Raw genomic sequence first — 21,542 nt, forward strand, 5'->3', positions numbered from 1 at the left:
GGAGAGGTTTTCAACTACCGCAGTAGTCAAAACATAAGGTGATGAAGCCTTGTACTAGGGTTGTGGCTGTGTACATGGGGAAAAATAAGAGAGGTTATTGATTTAGAAATGACAAAAAATTTGACAACTGATTGGATACGTGAGGTAAAGGAGAGTAAGGCATGCACAGTGACACTGAGGTTGTAAACCTAAGTGAATGGAAGGATGGTTGTGTCCTCAATGGTAACAGAAATGTTTGAAAAGGGGATATTTGGGAGAAAGATAATGTAATGAAACAAACTTTTCTATGCCTGTTCAACTTGTTGACTGCCCCACCCAAAGTAAAAAGGAAAGAAGTAGGTTTTTACTCTCCTGGTTCTGGTGCCAGAAAGCAGAGCTTACCCTCCAAGGGGTATCTGCCAAATGGGGGGTATGCAGAGAAGAGGGATTTTCCCAGGGGCACCTTCACTGCTGTTGCTATGGGTACTTGGATCCCTACTAGGTTATCACTGCTTCCCCCTCCAGGTCAGAGGTGGGGAGCTTAGGAGCTTGTACAGCATAAGGAGGGAAAGGAACAAAGGAGTGGTACGGCATAGGAATTGGTATAGTTGCATTGGAAACAAGCCTTTTGATTGGCAATTATGGGCAGGGTGAGACGTGATCCATATTCCTACCCTCTGACTGACTGATCGCAAACCCCTTGGTATAATGCCAGTAATACCTCACTTTGGAGACTGGAAGCTCTAAGAGACCTGTGGTCTTCTCAATAGTATGTACTCCACGGGGAAAAACTACAGCCCATTGATGCCTCCCCATCCTGTGTGATTCTTGTCCTGTGGTGAACTTACAGGAGGTCCACCCATGATTCTAAGGGGCATACTTTATCTTGACATCATGATGATACCGCTACAATACAAGTTCCTTTCGGGAATGAACTGTTTTTTCCTTTTTCCTTGTATTCTTGGTGCTTAGCACAATGCCTGGTACTTATTAAGAACTTAATGAATGCTTGAATGAATGAGGGAATTATATAGGCTGGCTAACCATTATCCCTTGCACACATTTTCCTCCTTTATAAAATGTTTTGTTGATATCATTTGCTTATACATCAACTTCATTTCTAAGTATACCGCTCCACACTTCCTTACACAGAAACATGTCTCATAACAAAGAATAAGGGGGGAAAAGCAGCACAACAAAACCTAAACAACACATCAGCCCAGTTTGACAGTTTATGAAATATTCTACAACCACAGTCCCTCTACCTCTACAAGTAAGAGAGGGAGGTATATTTTCTCATCCCTTCTTCAGGAACAAACTCGTCATTATAATTATATAGCATTCCTTTCCACTTTTTTGTTCTTTTCATTTATATTGTGTGTGTGTGTGTGTGTGTGTGTGTGTGTATACATATAGATATATATTTGTTTCAACTTATTTCATTTTGCATCAATTCACATATCTTCCCTTGGTTTTCTCAATCCTCCCCCACCCCCAATTCTTCATCCTAGTAGTTTCTTATGGTACATTAGCATTCAATTACATTTTTGTATCTTACAATTTTGCTGAACTGATTGTTTCAATTAATAAAGGTTAATTATCTAGGGTTTTCTAAATTAATCACACAATCTACAAAATACAATAAAATTATTTCCTTCTTTGGGTGATTTTCAGTGTTAGTTTTGCAGAGACTGAAGCATTCCATGATTCAAATGTAGAATACCACCACCAGAAGAATATTAGTATTAAAAAATATTGGCCCTTGGAAATGTTTGGCATGATTTCATATGTATAATTAATATTGTATTGCTTTCTTTCTCAGTAGGGGAGAGGGAGTAAGAGAATTGGGAACTCAAAATTTAAAAAGAAAAGAATGTAAAAAATAAACAGTAAATTAATTTTAAAAAATACTGACCTTTATCTCCTAGAAAAGGTTGGAATCATTAAAAATAAAACAAAAAAAAATTCTGTGGTTTCTCAAAGGGAATATAGCATGCTATCCCCTGTTCAATTTGAGGGTCAACTGATTTGCAGGATTTGTTCCCGACATATGATGATGGGCAATCTCTAGGCTGTACATCCAGCTGTATGTTATAATCTGGCCAGTAGGTCAAAATTTTTAGAATAACTGTGGATTGTTTTTAAGAGGCTCTCTAATTAGAGACTTTTCCAGGAAGATCAGGGGTAAAGCAAAGATATCCATTGTCAAGACTATTATTTTACATAGGTGTAGAAAAACTAGCTATAGCAAAAAGAAATTAAGGGAACAATCATAAGCAAAGAGGAAACAAAATTGTGACTTTTTGCTGATGACATAATGATTTATTGAGAGAAACTATACAGCCAACAATCAATTTCAGGAAATAGAAGAGTATAAAATAAATCCACAAAAATTATCAGCTTTCCTGTATATTACCAAACAAGGGGCAGAGAGAAATTTTTTTAAAATAACTATCAAATGCATAAAATATGAGAGTCCGGCTATCAAGACATACTTTACAGTAATAAAGATAGGCACACAAGACCTAGATTTAAAAGATTATATATCATTAACTAATTAGAGGAGTAAGGAAAGAGATACATTTCACCACTATGAGAAAAGAGTTGTTGACCAAACAAAGGATAGAGATTATTACAGAAGAGAAAATAGACAGTTTTAATTACATAAAATTGAAGGGTTTTTTGTACAAAATAAATGCAGTTAGAATTAGAAGGAAAACAATTAAGAACACACAAAAAAAAATCTTTACAGCAAATTTCTTTGATAAAGGTTTGAGATCCAAGATTTATCCAAAATCTATATAAGAACTAAAGCTATTTATTCCCTAATGGATAAATGGTCAATGGAGATGAACAGGCAGTTCTCAAAAGAAGCAGACTATCAACAATTATGTGGGAAAAAAATGCTTCAAATCACTAATAATAAAAGAAATGCAAATAAATACAAATAAAAAGAAATGCAAATAAAAAACAAATAAAAAGAAATGCAAATAAAAATGCAAATAAAAGTTAGCGATGACAAAAGAGGAAAATTACAATTATAGGAAGGGTTAAGGCAGGAAAAGCACACTAATGAACCACTAGAAGAGGTGTGAAGTGGTCCTGATCATTCTTGAAAGTGATGTGAAACTATATTCAAAAAGTTACTGAACTGTGTTTATTCTTTGACCCAGTGATACCACTATTAGGCTTATGCTACAAAAAGATCAAAGAAAAAGGAAAAGGACCAACATGCACAAAAATATTTATAGTAGCATATAGTAGCTGAAGAAATTATGGTATATGAATGCAATGACCTCCCTGGCTTCCTTCAAGTCCCAAATAAAATTCTGCCTCCTACAGGAAGTCTTCCCCAACTCCTCTAAATTCCAGTGCTTTCTTTCTATCAATTATATCCTATTTATCCTGAATATAGCTTGCTTTGCATATATTTGTTTGCATGTTGTTTCCCCCATTAGATTGTAAGCTCCTTGAGGGCAGTGACTATCTTTCACCTCCTTTTGTATCCCTAGAGGTTAGCACACGATGTTATGGTTCAGCTGTTTTAATTGTGTTCAACTTTTTGTGACCCCACTTGGGATTTTCTTGGCAAAGATGGAGTGGTTTGCCATTTCTGTCTCCAGTTCATTTTACAGATGAGGAAAATGAGGCAAAAAGGGTTAAGTGACTTGCCCAGTGTCACACAGCTGATAAGTATCTGAGGCTGAATTTGAACCAAAGTCTTCCTGAATCCAGGCCCGGCACTCAATCCACTGTGCCACCTACCTGTCTGTGGCACATATGCCTGGCACACAGTAGGCACTTAATAAATATTTCTTAATTGATTATTTTGTCATAAGAAATGAGCAAAGGGATAGACTTAAAGAAATCTGAGAGGACTTGTACGAACCGAAACAGAGCCAAATGAGCAGAACCAGGAGATCTAATTAAACAATGACTACAGCATTGTAAAGAAAAACAACTGTGAAAGATCAAATAACTAAAACCAATGCAAAGACCACGGATAAAGGCTTGGCAGAGATGTGATGATCAACAGGTGTAGAATGAGACATGTACTTTTCGAAAGAGTCAGTGCATGGCTTTGTTTTGAGTAACTATATTTACTTGTTACAAGAAAGGACTTTTGGTAGGAGAAAAGGCGGTACTGATAGCTATACTTTAAAAAGAAAGAAAGGAAATTAAGAAAGAACTGTCAGCAAATTGTTTTGTGAAATAAAAAGAAGAAAGAAGAAAGGGACATAGAAAAACAGGACAGTGTTAGAACGACCATCTTAAGTTTGAATGATAAAAAAACCTACCCCCCAAAACTGTATGTATTAGAGGTTTCATAAGGAATCTTCATTTTCTATTCTTTCTATAGAAAATGTTAATTTATGTTGATGTTTGTCAAGTTCATAATAAAAATAAAATATTTGTAAAGGGAGGCTCTGCAATGTTCAGGGCTAAATGAATTCACTACAATGTCAGCCACAAATGGGAAGATTTAGGGAACTTCACTTTCTGTAAGGAATCCCATTCTGACTTGAACTCTGTGTTGAAGCTCCTGCATGTCAAAGTTGAATGTCTTAGGTGAGTACATATTTCACCTAAAGTTAAAGGCCACAGGATTGTAAGAAAAGGTTATCTTTTATATGTTCCAAGGAATCTCATAATTATGATACATACAGGGAGATATTTTGTTAGAGGAAAGCCTGTATGGCAGCATTTTGTTTGACTAAATCAAATGCTTTTTTTTATAATCAACAAACAAGAAGCACAGTGGAATTTTATATTCTTTCACTCAATCCTGTGATGGCTAAGATATGTTTTATGCTTGTAAAAGCCTAATTGTTCCCTTCTAATACCCTCTTCAATAATGTTATATGCCCATGTAACGTATTCTCATAAAATTTATTATTATTACTATTATTGTTACTTTAATCACAGCATCTTGCTACTTACCATATAAGGATCCACAGAGAGATAAAGAGTTCGAACTTTTACTTGTCCCTCATTTAATTTATCTGGTAAATTAGCCTCTTCTGTACGGAAATTCGCTGCCACTGGTGTGCCATGTATTCCTAAAATAATGTTGGATAAACAAAAGGGCAAAAAAAATTTTTGAATAATCATTCTTTTAACTATTATTTTCTAAAATAATTACCTTTAGCAATCATTCCCTTATTCACTTTAAATGTCCATTTCCCATTAGCAGTTCTGCTCAGTTTCCACTCCACAGAACATCATGCTTCCTCCAGGATATGTTGATCAACTGATATCTCACCACTGTGCAGAATGCACAGTTTTTGATAATCAACACCTTCTCAGCTCCCTCAGGGGCCTGTTCCCTCTGATTAGAGGGCTGAAGGGTAAAGCAATAAGCTCCTTCCAAAGCCTTCCTTTATAGAGAGCTCAGAACTTGCAGGTAACCCCATTTTCCACCAGCAGCTCTGCATGGTTTCCAATCCATGGAACATCATGATGCCCTCATGCTGGGTATGCCTTGGTGTTGTACTGCTGCTGTCCCCTTTCCCCTCCATATAATTCCTCTCCTCCCCATTAGATTGTAAGCAGTCCCTGTAAGACAGTAAAACTGTCCTTTTTTTTTTTTAAATCCATATCCCCAGTATTTTAGAAGGCATTTAATAAATGCTTATTGAATTGAACTGAATAATGCCTGTGTTTCTTGACAATTTTAAATGACCTACTTAGACTAAATTATTTTCCAATTGTTGATTTTCTCAAAAATATTCTTTTGAAACTACAGATTTTAAATTGGTATTACCCACAAATCTTTTGATAAATTTTTTAAAAGTTTTATTGATACTTATTGTATTTACCTCAAAGTCATTTCACCCCCAGCTCTATCATGTGACAAAGAAAAACAGTTAAGCAAAAACATGAGATATAGAGATTGTGTCTGACAACTTACATAACACTAGGCCTTAGAAGTCACCTACCTCTTTAATGTGAGGAGGGTACTACGCTTCATTATCTGTTTTCTGGAATCTTTATTGGTTTTTCAATTACTCACTGTCCAATTTCCTTTTAATTTTTTCGTCTATATCATTGTGGTCCTAGTGTATATTATTCTTTTAATGCTGTGTATTTTGTTCTGCATCAGTTCACACTGCCCATGAAATGAACATTTCCATGTTTCTCTGAATTCCCCATTATCACTGTTTTCTTGGTAATACTGTGCATTTCATTTTATGTACTTATAAATAGCATTCTCAGAAATGTTCAGTTAAAAGATTAAGAAACCAGGTATTGAGAGCTCCTTTTCTTCACTCTACAACTTATAAACTTGCTTGCTTGCTTGGGGCACTGAGAGATGAAGTGTCTTGCCCAGAGATACACTCATCATTTCTTGTAAGAAAGGTTTTAGGGGGTTAAGCTTCCACAGCAGGATAAAGAATTCCAAGCTCTTGTGGATAGTCTCTCAACCAATCAGAAAGTGTACCAAACATTCTATAAACAACTAGCTCCTTTTAAGAGCCCGGGAGGCCAAACCAGTTGCAACTGTCGTGGTCAAGGACTAGGCCTCGACAGGAAAAAGGCTTTTCTCCACAGCGCTTGCGTATTAAATATTGACTGACACACCCCGTGGGCAGAGATAGCTGCCATTTTTTATCATGGGAGGCATGACAACACATGACAAGGAGGAACATGGAGGAACATGAGATGGGCTGTCCAGGAAGAGTGTAACTCAGACGAACTAGACCAATCCTAGCCCTGGTGGGTGGCGTATGGATCTTACTATTTAAAAGTTGATTATATCACTGAACCAGCACCTACATGCTACTAAAGTACATTGTGCCTGCTTCTCTGGCAAGAAGTGTAATAAAGGCTTTCCTTCACTCACTCTTGTAGTAGATTTTTGTTTCAGATTTTTCTAACATTTCTTAATGCGCAATAATATTCTATTATATTTAGATGCCATTCTCCAATTCATGGGCACCCACTTTGTTTCTAATCTTTGAAATCCCCAGAGTGATGCAATTAATATTTTGGCACATACTAGACTTTTATTTCTATGGGATTATACAGGATATATGCCCAATGGTAGGATGACTGAGTCAAAGGCTATGGACAATACAGACATTTTTCTTACTGAATTAAAAACTGTTATCCAGAATCAATTCAAACCTGAACCAATTCAAAGCTCTAAAAACAGTATATTAGTGTGCCTATCTTGCAAAGACCCAACAAAAATAAACTTTGCAATTTTTTGGTCAGTTTTTCCAATTCAATCAAATGAGATATTTGTAAAGTGCTTAGCACAGTGCCAAGTACCACATACACGCTTATCCCTTCCCTCCCCCACTATGCATAGTGTGAAATTCAATCTCAGAGTTGCTTTAATTTGAATTTCTCTGATTATTAATTATATAATAAAGCTAATAATAATAATAGCTACATTTATATTGTCATTTGCAAAAAGCTATTTACACAGTATATCTCATTTTGTTCTCCCCACAACCTTGGGAAGAAGGTGTTATTATTATCCCCATTTTAAGGAAGAGGAAACTGAGACTTTGAGAGGTTAAGAGACTTGCCCAAGGGCACACAGCTAATAAACATTCAAGGCACAATTAGAAATGAGGTCATTTGGACACCACCACCTAGGTTCCTTCTATGCTTATTTGAAGCATGTTTTCAAAGGATCTACTATACCTTGCAATTCTTCTTTTGAAAACTGTTAATCTTTGACCACTGATCTATGGAGGAACAGTTCTTGGTATTATATATTTGTGTCATTTTCCTACATAACTCAGATATCAGACTTTTATCACTAAACCTTTCATTTTTAAACTACCTAACCACCAGTTTTAAAGTTACGGAAGGATTTAGAGAGTAAAAAAAAAAGTTTTGTTTTAGTTCTCCAGATTAAAATTTAAGACTTAGATCTTTCTGACTCTGTGACCCACTTTCCTTCCATTCACTATGTCAGTGCTGTCTCTCATTCAACTGCGTGTAGGAAAAATTTTCCATCCTTATCTATAAAGGTGATAATTTCATTCCCATCCAAAATATGAGAATTTAAATCCTTAAAAAGAAGGAATTCTAACATAAGAATGTGTGGTTAGGAAGAGGATACTAAGAATCACAGGTTTTAGCACACATGTAATGATGAAAAGGTTTGGAAGAGCCACTAAGATAAGTAGGCTAGTGAGTCAGTAAGAGAAGTGTAGAGAGGAATTGTTTAGCAACAGTGATCAGCTGGAAAGGAGAATTCTTAGAGGGAATGGTCAAAGAGGGCTGGAATGATTTTAAGAAAATAACTCCTCAAGGATGTGCAGAAAATTACATAACTATTGTTCTGCTTAATGAAGCAAAATATTAACTGAACTTTACCCTGAGCGCCACAACAATGTTTTATCTCATTTTGGAATTTTATCTATTGTCACAATAATGCTGTAACTCCCAAATTTCTTGGTTGAGAGAGATTTTCAGGGTCATAGGGTGGCAATGTTTCTTTCTAAGTAAAAATACTAAATTAGGTTAGTCTAAATTAATAAAAATTGTTTCTGGCAGGCTTGTGCTTAAAATACAGAGTATGAAATTTATTCCTACAAGTTGGTAAGACTTCTAGGTAATCCTATTTATGGATGACATTTGTGTTGATTACATCAATTCCTAGAACACAGTAGGTCTCCTACATGAGGTCCATAACCATGAAAGAGTTCATAGAAAGAATCAAGTAAATGAAGAATGCCTCCTGGCTAGATTGATTTATTTTATTTAGCAGTACTTTTTTTGTTACAAGTGAGGGAGGAGATGATCATTTTATTTTTTAAAAAGAATGTCTATTGTTAAGACTATGATATTTAGCAGAATGGACAACCTATATAGCTAGTCTATCAGTACATATATGTTGGACAGATACTGCAGACGGACAACAAATTGGGCCCAGAAATGAATAGAAGGAAGAGAGTAGATCAGACTTCAATTGGAATTTCCCCCCCCAGTTTTTTTACTCTGACCTTTACAAACATCAACTAAAATAAGCACTTCCATATATGCAAAAGAATAGACAGGACTGTACATGAAACTGAATCTCCATTAAGTACAGATTGATCTTCTTTTTAAGTATGTTAAATTAAGCATATTACTTTCAAAGCTGTCCAGCTTTTAATTTGATCCTTTTGGCCTTTCTCTGTCCTCTTCTATGCATTTCAAAAAACATTGTTTTTTATGTCAATGCTACCCTTAACTCCTCTTCCCACTCAAATCAAGAAGAAAAAGCTTTTGAAACAAATATGAAAAATCAAGCAAAACAAATTCCCACAATAGCTGTGTCCAAAAATATATCTCTCAGGGGACAGCTAAGTGGTGCAATGGAGGCGCAATGGATAGAGCACTGTCCTAGAGTCAAAAGGACCCGAGTTCAAATCCGGCCTCAGACACATAAACACTCACTAGCTGTGTGACTCTGGGGAAGTTACTTAACCCTAATTACCTCATCCAAAAATGTGTGTGTGTGTGTGTGTGTGTGTGTGTGTGTGTGTGTATGTGTCATCTGCAACTTGAATCCATTCCCTCTCTGTCAGAAGGCAAGTAGTATGCTTTGTCACCAGTCCTCCAGAATCATGGCTGGTCACTGAATTGACCAAAGTTATGAAGTCTTTCAAAGTTATTTGCCTTTACAATGTTGTCAATGTATAAATTGTTCTAATTCTGTTCATTTCACTTTCCATCAGTTCAAGCAAGTCTTTCCAGGTTTCTCTAAAACCATTCTGCTGGACCACATTTGAAAAAAATGGACAGTGCTTTCTGTGACCCTCAAACTTTTCTCTGAAATGAAGACTGATTTTCAAATCATCAACATTCCATAATTACTCAAAAGAGTATGGCCTAACTATATACACAGGAAGAATCTTATGGATGAAGAAAGCTAACTGCCCAGACAACTATATGCAGCTGGATGGAAAACCAATAATGTGGTCCACCCATAAAATGACAGTCCTACTCAGTGGAAAAAGCAGTCAATATGGAGTAAGACCTGGGTTTAGCTTTGTTAAGTCACTTAACTTCTCTGGGCCTCAGTTTCCTTACTGGTATAATAAAGAAGTTGTACTCAGTGATCTCTAAGATCCCTTTCCCCTCTAAGACTATGAATTTATGATCTTATATCTTGGACAGATCCTGCAGACGAACATGGGCTTGGCACAGTGGGCATAAGTAGGCTGCAGAAAATTACCTAATAAATGGTGAAATTACATTTGTTTAAGTGGCATAAAAGATATCATCAGAGATGTGTGAACAGAAAAGAAAATGTAGGATGAGCAAAGAATTAACTATCCATGTGCTAGAATAGCACCCATGTGACGGCAAGAGACCTAGAACAAGGCCCTGCTCTGTTGGCAGGAGAACCCACGTCAATGAGATCAGAGTTCCACTCAAGTCTTAAAAGGATATCTTAACATATTAATTTTCCCATAGATTCTATGATTAAAATAAATCATAAACACAAAATCATAGCATAGAATGACAAGTTCTTTCAAGGTAAAAAGGTCCCTAAAGATCATCTGGTTCAAAACTCCTTCATTTTATGGGGATGGAGGTCCACAAACGCTAAGCAATTTACCCTCAATTATACAAGGAGTTGTTGGCAGAGCCAGGACTGATACCTCAAACCTTCTGATTTCCAGTTAAATTGCTCTTTCTACTAGTGTTTTGATAGGGACCTTAAGTTTTGAATTTTACTAAAATTTTAATCCTTTGCCTTAATATTCTGTTGTTGTTCAGCCGTTTTCAGTTGTGTTTGACTTTTGGTGACCCCATTTGGGGTTTTCTTGGCAAAGATACTGGAGTGGTTTGCCATTTCCTTCTCCAGCTCATTTTTACAGGTGAGGAAACTGAGACAAACAGGGTTAATTGACTTGCCCAGGGTCACACAGCTAGGAAGCATCTGAAACTGGATTTGAACTCACAAAGATGAATCTTCTTGATTCCAGGCCTGACCCTCTATCTACTTCGATAACTAGCTGCCTACTTGCCATGATATAGCTGTAATAATGATGTAACGCCTTGAAAACTATGGCTATGATAATGGAGTTTGTGCTGGCAGGGCCCACCCAAGATGAAAAGGCTTGAATACAAGGTTACAATATAGACTTGGTGCCTATGGCCCCAGGACCACTCTATCTAAAGGTTGACTACTAGAAGATTGACTACCAAGTCAGGAATCATTTTTAGCCACAGTAACTCATTAAACACTTAAAAGTACTGAGAAAACCAAACATATATTAACCTTTAATGGACTGGTTTTATTTTGTAATTTATTTTACTCTGTAACACTGCCTACATTTTGTATAACTACCCAAGTCACTTTCTTTGTCTTTAAGTTAAGTTCAGCAGTTCATAGGTTCAGTTCAGTTTTCCCTTCTGAAAGAGTTTAAAAGTTCAGCTTTCCTGTAAATCACTTTAATTAAAAATAACCTATTATCTTTGTTCTTCTAGCAGCATTTGCAGGATGCAAACACTGTTATCTTTAATTGTCCTTCCCTGCATTTTGGCCTATTATTTATAAACCATTAGCTATTCTTGCAGAATGCAGGTGGACTTCATCAATCAGAAGGGAAGGAGGGGTTGTTGCTGGCCCTGAATTCCCAATCTCCAGGAAAGCATATTATTCCTCATGCTTATGATGCTACAGGCTCTGGAGCCAATCACATTGTGTGCCCCATCTATGATGCTGCCTTCTATTTCAGGATGTTCCTCTTTTTGTCTATAAAAGAGGGCTGTCCCCCTCATTCGTGGTCTTAGCTAGGTGAGGAGGCTGAGATTCTGCTGTCTGGCAAATTCATGCTTTGCTATGGATCATGATCAGAACTTTTGTGTCTGATGATAACAGTACAGAAGTCCTCAATTCTAGGTGATTTCCTACAGTTTCCACAGTGAGAGCAGTTTTTAGACAGTTAAGAAATATTTCACTCTTTGCTTTCTTAGTGTAATCTCTAACAATAGAAATAAGCTAGGAACATGTAGTCCACATTATAAATGAAAATTGACAAATAAGGAAGTCACAGATTTTTTTTTTTAGGCAATTGGGGTTAAGTGACTTGCCCAGTCACACAGCTAGTAAGTGTCATGTGTTTGGTCTGAGGCCACATTTGAACTCAGGTCCTCCTAACTTCAGGGCCGGTGCTCTATCCACTGCACCACCTAGTTGCCCCCGTGTCATAGATATTTTTAAGAACAACAAAATTTAACAACAAAGTACTAAATTAGAAGAAAGGTCAAAAGCGAAAGGCCGATCACTATTATGATTGCAGCAACTATAAACCATGTTTTAAAACAAGTTGTCAACTCCAAAATAAAATTGTCTACAATGACTTCTGTTTTCTTGAGAAATTCAATGGATGTAAAATAGTCCCCACAACACAAAGGTTGAAAAAGTCGAGAAATGACACTGATTACCAAACACTTAATCTCCTTGTCAAGCAGAGAGACAGGGCAGCTCATTGGCAAAATGTTACAGGAAGATGTCAGAGAATTTGTGCAACAGCAAAAAGCAACTGAGGAAAAAATGAATTTATACAAAGCTTGGTGTGACATGTAGATAGATAAATAGGATTAACCTCTGTTCATTTGTTGATGATATACACAGTATAATAATAATAATAACTCATAATAAGTTTGTGAGGTAGTAATGAAATTATTGTCCTAATTTTCCAGATGAGAAAATAGAAATCCAGAAAAATTAACTGACATAGAAGCAGTATTCAAACCCAGATCTCCTGACTAGTTCATTTTTTCCTCCCACTGCACTTTCTCTTTATTTTAAATTGAGGGAAAGGGGAGAGGTTGAAAGAGACTGGGGTTAGGGGTGGTTAGCAATAATCATCCCCCCCCACAAAAAGAAGGGCCACTGAAGCATTTTTTTTTTATAAGCGTAAGAAGGAAGAAGGAAATTCAGAAGGAAGCATATATAAGCAGGCCAGTTTTGAAAGTTAATATGAGGAATTATTTACATGCTTTTTTTTTTTTAAGGAAGTGGTATTAAAAGGAGATTCACAGTTTCATATTCCAGTGCTTAGCACATTGCCTAGCAAATAGTAAGCACTTAATAAATGTTTAGTGACTGACACAAACAATTTGAAATTGGACAGAGCTTTTGTTTGTATGGGTTATATTTATGGATTTTTTACCATATTAGAAATTAAAACATCTCAGTACTGTTATGAAAACCGTTTTGACTTGGAGCCCTTCAGGTGCCCCCAAACCATACTTTGAGAACTTCTAGGCATTCTAGTCCAATCTCTTAATTTTACAAACAAGGAAACTGAGTTCCCAAGAGGTGAGAGATTTGTCTGAGTTACAAGTGATAGAGCCAGGATTTGAACCAGGTCTCTAATTGCAAATCTAATGCTCTCTACACTATGCAATAGGATTGTTACATGAAAGACTATTCTATAACTATTCTATAGTCAGTCAGGGTAGAATACGAAAACTACATCTATCAAGAGACTTTACCTTCTCTGAAAGTCTTTATGAATATGAGATGATAGCCAACCTGTAGAATACATAAAGCCGATCATGGGATGAAGTAGATAACCTCTGGAACTTGTCTTGGGTTTAAGCTTCTACGATGAAAGTTAGACAAATGGTATAGAAGTAGATCAATGCTTTCTATAGGAAGTGGGAAAATATATTTTAAATATCCATAATAAATGTGAAAAAGAACAAATAAGAACCTATTCTACTTAGTATTATTTTAATTATTGCAAATGATTCAAGGTCAAGGAATACAAAGAAGAGCATTGTAGATGTTTCCTCACGTATTTGGGCTCTGTACCACCGTGGACATTTCTCTAACATAACATTATTTTCTATCACCTTTGTTTTTGCATTTTAGGTTAACAACTGGTGTGAGGGACTGTCTGATGTTAGCTGCTGCCAGGTGGTCTTTGTGGCAAGATTGGGGTAGAATCTGGGTATTTGGAAGTAACCAGAGCTCACGCTCCCGAGGCAGGGGCTGTGGTAGGCGGAGTTGTGGTGAACTGGGATGGGCTGGATACGGAGAAGCCCTGAGGCAGTGGGCAGTGCTATGTGAGATAAGCTGGGGAAGGATCGGGGTGCAAGGAAGTAGCCGGAGCATGTGCTCCTGAGGCAAGGGGCTGTGCCACGTGGGAGTGGGACGGCAGAGGACAAGTTCCCTTTGCTTAGTCCCCTCCCTAAATGCAACGTCAACCCCAGACGCCTCCTTCCTGTGTCCTTCCTGACTTCCTGGGTCACGTACCTTCCCTTTGTGTAGCACTGACCCCAGACGCCTCCTCCCGGTATCTGGGCCTGACTTCCTAGGTCACGTACTCTGTCTATGCACTAATCCCAGACGTCTCCTTCCTGTATCCGGTCCTAGCCTCCTGCGTCACTTCCTCTCCCTTGGTGTGCTAAACTCAGACAGCCCCTTCCGGTATCTGACCCTACAATCATTGGCTAGTAGGCGGGCTGAGGAGGAGGGGCTTGGTAGGTACTTAAGGAACGATCGTGGTCGGATCACGTGCTCTCTTTGCTCCTGCTCTGTTGCTCTGGCCTTCCTGTTTGGCCTTGCTGTGATGGCCTCTGAATAAAGCTCGGGTGTTGGCACCTCCTGGTAGGTTCGTCTCTGTGTGTTTATCCGGGTAGGCACCAAAGACTGGTAAGTAGTATGACTCTGGCAGCCTGCTCCTTATAGGAGGAGAGTGTACGGCGCGGCCGGCACAAGGTCGGCGCGGCCAGGACAAACTGGTATTATTACTTCTATCTCTTTAAGAAGTAACAAGTAGCCACAGCTGTATATTAATCATTAGCAAATACGTACCAGGTCGGGAATTCAGTACAACTCTTTGGACACGCATCGCTATATTCAGGCAGTAGAGCTACAAAGATCTGTCTTCAGAGCTCCCTAAAAATTCAAAACCAAAGAAGAGTTTCAAAAAATTGAACAATTAAAGGAGTAAAAGAAATGCATTATATCATGTCTATGTTACCAACGAGAATAAGGTAGCATATGTATTATTTATTCCAACAGGTACTGCAAGCTTTGGTCTTCTCAAAGCCTCCTCAACTGAAAAACCCCAAATGATACTTTCTTCCTAATCTGGTCATACTATTTGATTATACAAGTAATACCTATAAAAATCATGTCTATGTATCATGAATACTTTCTTTGGGTAAGGAGTCAGCAGGCACAGGACATCATAAAAATGAAGCTTATTTTAAGAGATAGGTAACAACTGGTTACCAATGATGGACTCATAACTGAATTAGCCACCTGTGAAAAGTCAGCTTCAGCTAACACGTTGGAGCATACATATTTATATATGTTGTGCTATTATAGATATATATTCACATATAATTAGCTTTCTTTATTAAAGACTAGTATTTGAGAATGAATGTGTATAAATTTTAAAACTAAAACAGCATTATGTATTTTACACACACACACCCCCCACATACACACAAATGTTCAGTTCCACAGGAAAGTTTCTAAATATAGGTCGTACCTCTGGGGCTACTCCTTGCCTCTGGTTCACACTTATAGGTTGTGCTTCCCAGGTGTGATAGGAGCAATATCCTAAGGCCCCACTCCATGTGGGTAAGGGCAGTTTTTCTTTAAAAGGTATTGAAACTGATCTCAACATTTAATTGGCTCAACTCATTGACGTGGTCCCCAGTATAAATTGCTCCCTGCTCTCTGATGCCTGACTGGTGGACCACCGTGCACAACATAGATGTGCTCAGCTAAATCAACACAGTGTCCTTCAAAACATCCTTCCTCTGCTATGACTGAGTAAATCTCCTTTTGTTAACTATCAGATTATCCATGAGTGGTTCATGTTTTCCAGTATCAAACACGACGTACAACAGCGGTCTGATAAACTCTGGCCTTCAACACCAGGGCACAATTACCCCAGCTTAAGACACCATGCAGGCAGACATACCTAAAATCATAGCTGCTGAGCTACATGCATTCAACAATGCATTCATCACCATTAGGTCAAAGGAATTCACTGTTTGGCACAGTAAAAACAGTAGCTACAAAACATTCCCCCAATAAACCTGGGACATTAGTAGAGAAGCATACTTAGGTCCAAGACAACTCACATCTTACACTACTTTTCCTAGGATTCAACTATATAACACCCAGCGTGATGAGACATTTTGATAGTGGAACACTTGACAAAGTCAAATTAGAAAATCAGGGTTTATTTGTTCTGAACAAGTCATTCAATCCCTAGGAGCCTATTTTCTAAATTGTAAAATGGACTTAATACTATTTACCACAAGGGCTATTTTAAAGATTAAATGAGTGAATGTATATAAAATGTTAATAAAAAGATAACCTAATAAACCATAATTTTGGACATTGGGATTGTTTCTAATCTTTTACTGCTGCAGCCTGCCTGGGCTACTTCCCAAACATGTTCCTTGTGGGTTAGAGCCCCCAGAAGACAGCTGTTATTCCCATAGGTTCCTAGGGTACCTAGACATTATAGTTCATGAACCCCCAACTAATGTTCCCAGCAGTGAGCCAATAGACACAATTAGCTCTTAGCAAAGGCATTTACTAAGTAGGCAAATTAAAACTCTCCCAGTAATATGTATACTGTTAACGGAAAGGGTGGGCACAACCTTCTGAGTACAATGTAATGAGGCACACATGTAGGAAATACTTGTGGTTAAGTCAACTAACTCACAACTTCAAGACTATTACAGGTCTCTGATACCCTCTGTCTTCGTAGAGTTCCCACATAGCTATATAATGCATATATAGACAGTGATCACCCCCGCACCCCAATTCCCCCAACGTTTTCTTCAGAGGCAGTTTTAGACTAGAACTCCTGAAATGCCAAACTCTATTTAAAGCCCCCAGGGACATGACCCATTTTCAGCCCAGCCAATCACATTCCCTTCTAGATTTACTCAGAGAAAGGTGTTCACATTTTGTAAAGGGAATAATGAGTGCTGTTAGCAAGATATTTCATTACCTCTTTTATCTACTCCTTGCTCTTTATGACATCAACTACTATTATTACACATAGCACTATCCTGAACATTTTTGTACTAATTATTTTTTTTCTTTCTGGTTATTTCCTTGAGATGTGTTCCTAAAGTAAAATTACTGGGTCAAACTGTAGGAAAAAGTTTTACAGTTCTTGTTACATACTGCCAGATTGCATTCCTAACGCAACCATACTCTCACTAACATTGAGAGGTTTTTAAAATTGCTTTTGCTGATTTAATAGGTAGATAATAATACCTTAGGGTGGATTTGATTTGCATCTCTTTAATCCTTTTTTTTTCTTTTTAGTCAATTGGGGTTAAGTGACTTGCCCAGGGTCACACAGCTAGTTCATCTCTTTAATCCTGAGTGAAATTATGCATTTTTCCGAGTGACTTACTGGTTCATTTTTAACAGTGGTAAATGGGCTACACCACCTACCAAATAGGGCTCATTGTTATTCAGTCCTTTCAGTGGTGTCCAACGCTTGGAGTTTCCATTTGGGGTTTTCTTGACAGAGATACTGGAGTGGTTTGCCATTTCTGTCTCCAGATCATTTTAGTGAGAAAACTAAAGCAAAGAGTGTCAAGTGACTCGCCCAGGGTCACACAGCTAGATAAGTCTTCCTGACTCCAGGCCTTGCACTCAATCCACTGTGCCACCTAGCTGCTACCAAACAGGGTTAATATAGGCTTTAAAAAAAAACAATGCAAATATCAAGATTTAAAAGTTATAGTTAAACACCACGATGATCTGAATCATAGAAGGGCAACAGTAGCATTGACAAGAATGCAACCATATTATCCCTTCCCCATGAAATTTCAAATTTGCTTTCTGCTCTACTTTTTCTTTTTTCTTTTCCTAAGAAGCATATTAATTATCTCTAAAAGAAAATACAATACTCAATATTTTTGTAATTATTACCTGCTTGATAAAAAATATATGCTGGAACACTTGGTATATTTCCAGTATATGTATACAGGAAGTGTTTTTATTCCTTAGATCAGGTATTGTGGATATCTGTTACTAAAAGATGTCTGTTATAGATAGAATGGCACAGTGGATACAAGATTGGGCCTGGAGTAGGAAGACCTGAGTTCAAATGTGGTCTCAAACACTAGCTGTGTGACCCTGGGCAAGCCACTTAACCTGTCTACCTCAATTTCCTCAACTGTAAAATGCAGATAATAATAGCACCTTACTTAACAAGATTGTTGTGAGGATCAAATGAGACAGTATTTGTAAAGCTTTTAGCACACTGCCTGGCACATAATACACACTCAATAGATGTTTATTCCAATCTATTCCATCCCTGCCATTTGAATGAAATCACACACTGGCAGAGGAATAAAATAATGTGTATATAACACAGGTGTCAAGATATTAGGAGACACCTTGTTTTCCAGAGCTAAGGTCCAGCAAGCATGCTGTGCACTGAGCGTGGCATAACAATCCTTTGTGCTCACCCTCTGGATGATTTCAGAATTGTTTCTGGTCATTAAGCCCTGCTATGGATCAACTTTGTCACATTGTTGCTGTTATCCCTCACTGTCAGGGCTACAGCTCACTGAGTAGTCACAGGTATAACTATTAAGATCTCTCTCAGGCCCACTCCACTAGAGCTGGCCCCGGGCAATACGTCCTTCCTTGGAAACCCTTTTCCACACTTTCAAATTAAACTTCTGTTTGATTCCTGACTCTCTTGTCTCTAGCCTGCCAGTCCAGTTGACACAGGAGATAACAGTTTTAAAGGAAAAGTAAAAATCAATCACTTTTTGTTGCTTCATAAACAACTTGATTCTGATCCTCCCATGTCCAGCACGCCCAGTCCTGTGGGGAGAGGAAGTGGAGAGTGAAGATGGCAATCACATATACTTGAAAGAGAAAGCCTGTTTCTTGGCTGGCATGAAATAATTTCCTGCCTGACAATGAAATATCCTGACATTATGAAGTTCCATAACTGTTGATTCCTAATTGATGATATTGTTTTTCTCCAAGCTGTGTGACCCTAGGCAAGTCACTTCACCCTGTTTGCCTCAGTTTCCTCATCTGTAAAATGAGTTGCAGAACGAAATTGCAAACCACTCCAGTATTTTTGCCAAGAAAACCCGAAATGGGGTCACAGATTGTCAGACACCACTGAACCACAAAAAACCTGTGTAAAACCCTACCTGTATATCTCTTTGTTGGGCTTCTGGCAAATGATCAGCTGATGCTAATTAAACTTTATCTTCTAGCCTGGCCTCCTGTTTGGACCACCAATCAAAGGCGTCAAGGTAGGCAGAATTACTTCTTGGGAGGATTTCAGGAGGTCTGGGTTGAGGAATTCCCTATCACTGTCTTTCCAGTCTTCTTACACTCTACTCCAGGGACAGAGGCCTCCTAGCAGTTCCTCTGCCAGGACACTACGATGTCCTGACTGCATTTTTGGGGCTGTTCCCCCAAGCCTGGCACATCTTCAACTTCATCTCTGCCTCCTGGTTTCCCTGGCTTCCTTCAAGTCTCAGCTAAAATGCTTTTCCTCTGCACCTCCCCCAAATTATCCTGCATGTAATCTGTTACTTGTTTTGCATGCCGTCTCCCACTAGCCAAGACTGTGAGCTAATTAAGAGCAAGGACATACCCCCAGCACTTAACACTGTTACCTGGCACGTGGTAAGCGCTTAATAAATGCTTGTTGCTTTGATCTGGTGCAGGGCAAAGAAAGAAGAATTTGGGATTCCTAGGACCTGAATTCAAATCTCAGTGTGGTCTTGCGCAAATCATTTCACGTCTCTGACGCAGGCAATTATTTAACCTCTGAACCCCAGTTTCCTTCTCGGTAAAATGAAGGAAAGGGTTAGATTCGATGGCCATCTTTAAAAGGTCGCTTCCAGCCCCCGTTCCAATCAGTTCCTAGAAGTATCCCAGCACAGACCCATGAAGGCAAACACGAGCCCTGGGAGCAGAGCGGATCAGAGGCCTGGGGCAGACCTTAGCTTGCATAGGACGGGGAGGTGGAGGTGCAGGGGAGGTGGGGGGCTGGCGGAGGCAGTATTCCAGCCCCACCGCCTCCCCACAGCGTTTTCCGGGGTGTGCACGTCCTCTAATAGAGTTATTCAGTTCCCTCGCTCCCTCAACATACCGCCAGGGCCTGGGCCACCCTTAGTCAGAACCCGAGGCGGTCATTCACCCTGAGGAAGGTCTTCTTGGGAGGAGAGAGGTGCTTTAGGGGCATGACCTCGGAGGTCTTCAGCAGATGCTGAAACCCGCCTGCCCTGCGCATGCGCATGGCTCATCCTTCTCCGGCTCCAGTCAGGAGTACGCGAGCGTATTTTTCCTAGTTGGAAGGGGGCCAGTCTTATCCTACAAGAAGCCGCCCTCGTAACCCAACTTTAAACTCTTAGTCTTTCAAGGGCACCTGGGTGGTGCAATGCAAAAGAACCCTGGACCTGAAGTCAGGAAGATCGGAATTGAAATATGACATTTAGCACTTATTATTAACTGGATGACTCAGATCGGGTCTCGATCTCTTTGTACCCTGATTTTCTTACCTGTGAAATGGGAGAGTAATAGTGTTGAGGTCTAGGGGTGCTGGGACCCAAAATTCAAGGGAAAGCAATGCCGGTCCTGCCTCGAATTTGATCCAAGCCTTCTTTCAGTCAAAAACCAGGTTTATTAGAACACCGACTAGGTGGGCGAGATTCTAAGAATCCACCCTTTAGTGGACTGGACTATCTCTTTTTATAATCGGGATGGGAGGGCCAGTAGGCTGGAATGACTGACTGGGAGATAACAAGAGAAGGACCAGGAAGGGGATACCCTAGACCTTATAAGGTCTTGTAAAACCAAAAGAACTTTGACACAGGATGAGGGATTCCGGTTGCTTACAAGATAAGGAGGACTTTTATGGTATTTCAAGATAAGGGGGAAAGGACTTTAGGACATGAGCCCAAGTCCCTCAGGAGGGACTTCACAAAGTAATGGAAAAGAAACACTTAATATTCTTTTTAATCCTTAGGGCACCATTTGTATCCACATGACTATAAGCTGTCTTTTTTTTTACCCACTGGTGAATGATCTCTGTAAGGTTAGAGAGAATGAGTTCATGTTGTAGATGACCATACCAGGGAATGAGATACTCTGCTCTCGCTTTTTAAGGAACCAGAGGACATTTCCCCAGAATTCACGTTTTGCCCTTTTCAAGTTAGAGACCCTGGGCTGTGTGGCATTGAAAATGGAGAAGGAGGGTGCTAAAAATCCTAGGGTGCATACCCCAAGTCCTTGTAAGGTGTTAATCATTGGGTGGCCAGGATAATAGTTTTGGGGTCTTGCCATGTGGTGGTGTTGTGTCTGAGGTTGAGACCCCTCAAAGACCAAAGTGCAGGATGGGGTCATCTGGAATGAATTCACAGACTCAAGCATTCTTTGAGTCAAGTTGGCAAAGATTTATTGTTATGCTATGTAGTGGGCAAGGATCCTTAAGGAGCCTTCGAGACACTGAGGATGGTGCTGGGGTTTATATGGAAAAGGGCATGGGAAAGGAATGCCAGGGACACTGATGAGGTAACCTAAAGGTCCTGGTGTCTTTGGGAGCTATGGATAGGAAAGT

The 21,542-nt window shown here is 38.9% G+C and overlaps 1 protein-coding gene across 3 annotated transcripts in view; it reads right to left on the reverse strand.

The window, feature by feature from the left end:
* Positions 1-20,578, reverse strand: part of LOC114030116 (prostaglandin reductase 2-like) — a 39,563-nt gene extending 18,985 nt beyond the window's left edge. Inside the window, exons 1-4 of one of the 3 annotated variants that reach the window (XM_027844826.1) lie at positions 20,485-20,577; positions 14,768-14,851; positions 13,441-13,550; positions 4,921-5,039 (exon numbers count right to left, since the gene is read on the reverse strand). In XM_027844826.1, the coding sequence (XP_027700627.1) occupies positions 4,921-4,923 (3 nt within the window). In that variant the 5' untranslated portion in view covers positions 4,924-5,039; positions 13,441-13,550; positions 14,768-14,851; positions 20,485-20,577. Of the gene's footprint in view, positions 1-4,920; positions 5,040-13,440; positions 13,551-14,767; positions 14,852-20,075; positions 20,204-20,484 lie in introns of those variants that run through there. The other 2 variants (XM_027844824.1, XM_027844823.1) reach the window with 2 other exon arrangements.
* Between the last annotated feature and the right edge of the window lie 964 nt (positions 20,579-21,542).

Source organism: Vombatus ursinus, unplaced genomic scaffold, assembly GCF_900497805.2.
Source record: "Vombatus ursinus unplaced genomic scaffold, bare-nosed wombat genome assembly UNPS02014945.1, whole genome shotgun sequence".
Lineage (NCBI taxonomy): Eukaryota > Metazoa > Chordata > Mammalia > Diprotodontia > Vombatidae > Vombatus > Vombatus ursinus.